The 2,071-nt window shown below is 22.2% G+C and overlaps 1 protein-coding gene across 1 annotated transcript; it reads right to left on the bottom strand.

Moving 5' to 3' along the window:
* Positions 1 to 104: 104 nt before the first annotated feature.
* Positions 105 to 1,718, bottom strand: PRSY57_0612700 (thiamin-phosphate pyrophosphorylase, putative; the record flags this gene model as incomplete). Its single annotated transcript, XM_012906503.2, has 1 exon — positions 105 to 1,718. One exon carries the CDS (start codon positions 1,716 to 1,718, stop codon positions 105 to 107), a length of 1,614 nt encoding a protein of 537 aa, XP_012761957.2.
* Between the last annotated feature and the right edge of the window lie 353 nt (positions 1,719 to 2,071).

Raw genomic sequence — 2,071 nt, forward strand, 5'->3', positions numbered from 1 at the left:
ACACACACACACACAAATATATAAATAAATTTATATATATATTTATTTATATATATATATTTATTTATTTATTTATTTATTTATACATATGTATATTTTTTTTTTTATATACCCATACTCTTCTCAACCAATTTCAAAGAAATGTCCACTGTTGCTATAAATTTCCATAATGTTTGCTCGTGGAAATTCGTTCCCCCTTGGGTTCCAATTTGCTGTAAAAATTGTGGGGTTATGTTTTTGTCTTGTACAATGAGAAAGTAAGACATTAATAAACTGAATTTTTTAATATTTTCTTCTGAGAAAAAATGTGCGTTTTTTAAAAAAATATTAATAATATTACGGTTATATTGTATACATGCATTTTGTGTATCATAATATAACCATTGTTCAGACATGGTAGATTGGATAGTTGAATGCTTCTTTATAATAAAAAAAAAATTCGAATTAAAAAATTGTGGATAAACATGTTTGTTGAATAGATCCCATATTTCTTCACCAATAAGTATAAATATATTATGTCCCATGTGTTCTTTTTTTATATCTTTTAATTGAATAATCCTTTTAATAATTTGCTCGTTTATATTCTCATATAAATGATCATCATGTTTCCCTTTATTTAATATACCATTTATAGTGTTATCAATTTTATTATTATTGTTTAAAAACAAATCATACGACGAATGAAAAAGAAAAAGATTTGCCTTTTCATAATTTTTAAAAAATTCATTTAAAGATATAATATCAAAATAGTCGTTATTTTTAAAAGGTATGCAAAATGATTTATTTTTATCTAACATCATATTTGTAACAAGGAATGTATTCATATTTTGTTTTGTTGAATGAAAAATTACAGGTAAATTTAACTGTTCTTCTATATCTATATGCTGATAATATAAATAATTTAAACAACTGCTATACATATTAATAAAAGCAACGTGATCACTTTTTTTATATTTATCTATTATATATTTTAATTTTAAAGTATTAACAAATGAAGGGGAATTTTCATCAAGTATGCATGACACAACAGCTAGACCTTCACATGTGTTAGAAAAGGATATCATTGTATTTTGTATATTATTTGTATTTATTCCACCTATTAATATAATTGGTGGGATTATATTTTTAAAATTAATATCAGTATTATTATGACTTTTTATAATTTTCCCTTTATGATAAAGATATTTTATTTTATTTTCAAGAATTTGTATTTGTTCTTTTAAACCCTGTTCATTGGATACGATTGTTTTTTTCGTTGTTGATTCATATAAAGTATGATCATGTGCTATATAGTCTATTCTATTATTGATACACATTTCTATATCTTTTTCATCACTAAAATTTATAGTAGCACCTATAATTTTATTTTCGCCTAATATATTTCTAGCATGATATAAAGGTAAATCACTTTTCCCTAAATGAACTCCATCAGCATTAACAGATAAACATATATCTAATCTATTGTTTATAATAAGAGGAACATTAAAAGGTAATAATAACTTTTTCATTTTCACTGCAGTATTATAAAAATATATATCATCTGATTTTTTTAATCTTAATTGTATTAACCCCACCCCTCCTAAAACACCCTGTATTATTTTATTAACAAATGTTCTGCATACATTTTCTTTATCTTTCAAAAACTTATCATCCGTCACTAGATATAAGGAATAGTCCACACATTTTTTTAATGATTTACCAGATTTTCCAATGTTCATCTGAAAAATCAGAAGCACGCAAATTAGTAAGCAAGCACTTTTACTTTGATAATATTATATATATGTTATATACATTTATTTATACCTTCACAAGCTTTAAGAACATCTATGCATTTAAGGAGTTTCCATTGTGATAAAAATGTAAATGAATATATAAATGTATATACATACATACATACATATATATATATATATATATATATATATATATATGTAATAGTTTTATTTTTTTTTTTTTATGTGCAAAAATGATGACTAAAAAAAAAAAGGTTTTACAAAATGTTAATTTTTTTTTTTTTTTTTTTTTTTCAGCTAGCTATTATTGAGAACATATATTAAATATATATATATAA

The sequence above is a fragment of the Plasmodium reichenowi genome, chromosome 6, assembly GCF_001601855.1.
Source record: "Plasmodium reichenowi strain SY57 chromosome 6, whole genome shotgun sequence".
In the NCBI taxonomy this organism is placed as follows: Eukaryota; Apicomplexa; class Aconoidasida; order Haemosporida; family Plasmodiidae; genus Plasmodium; species Plasmodium reichenowi.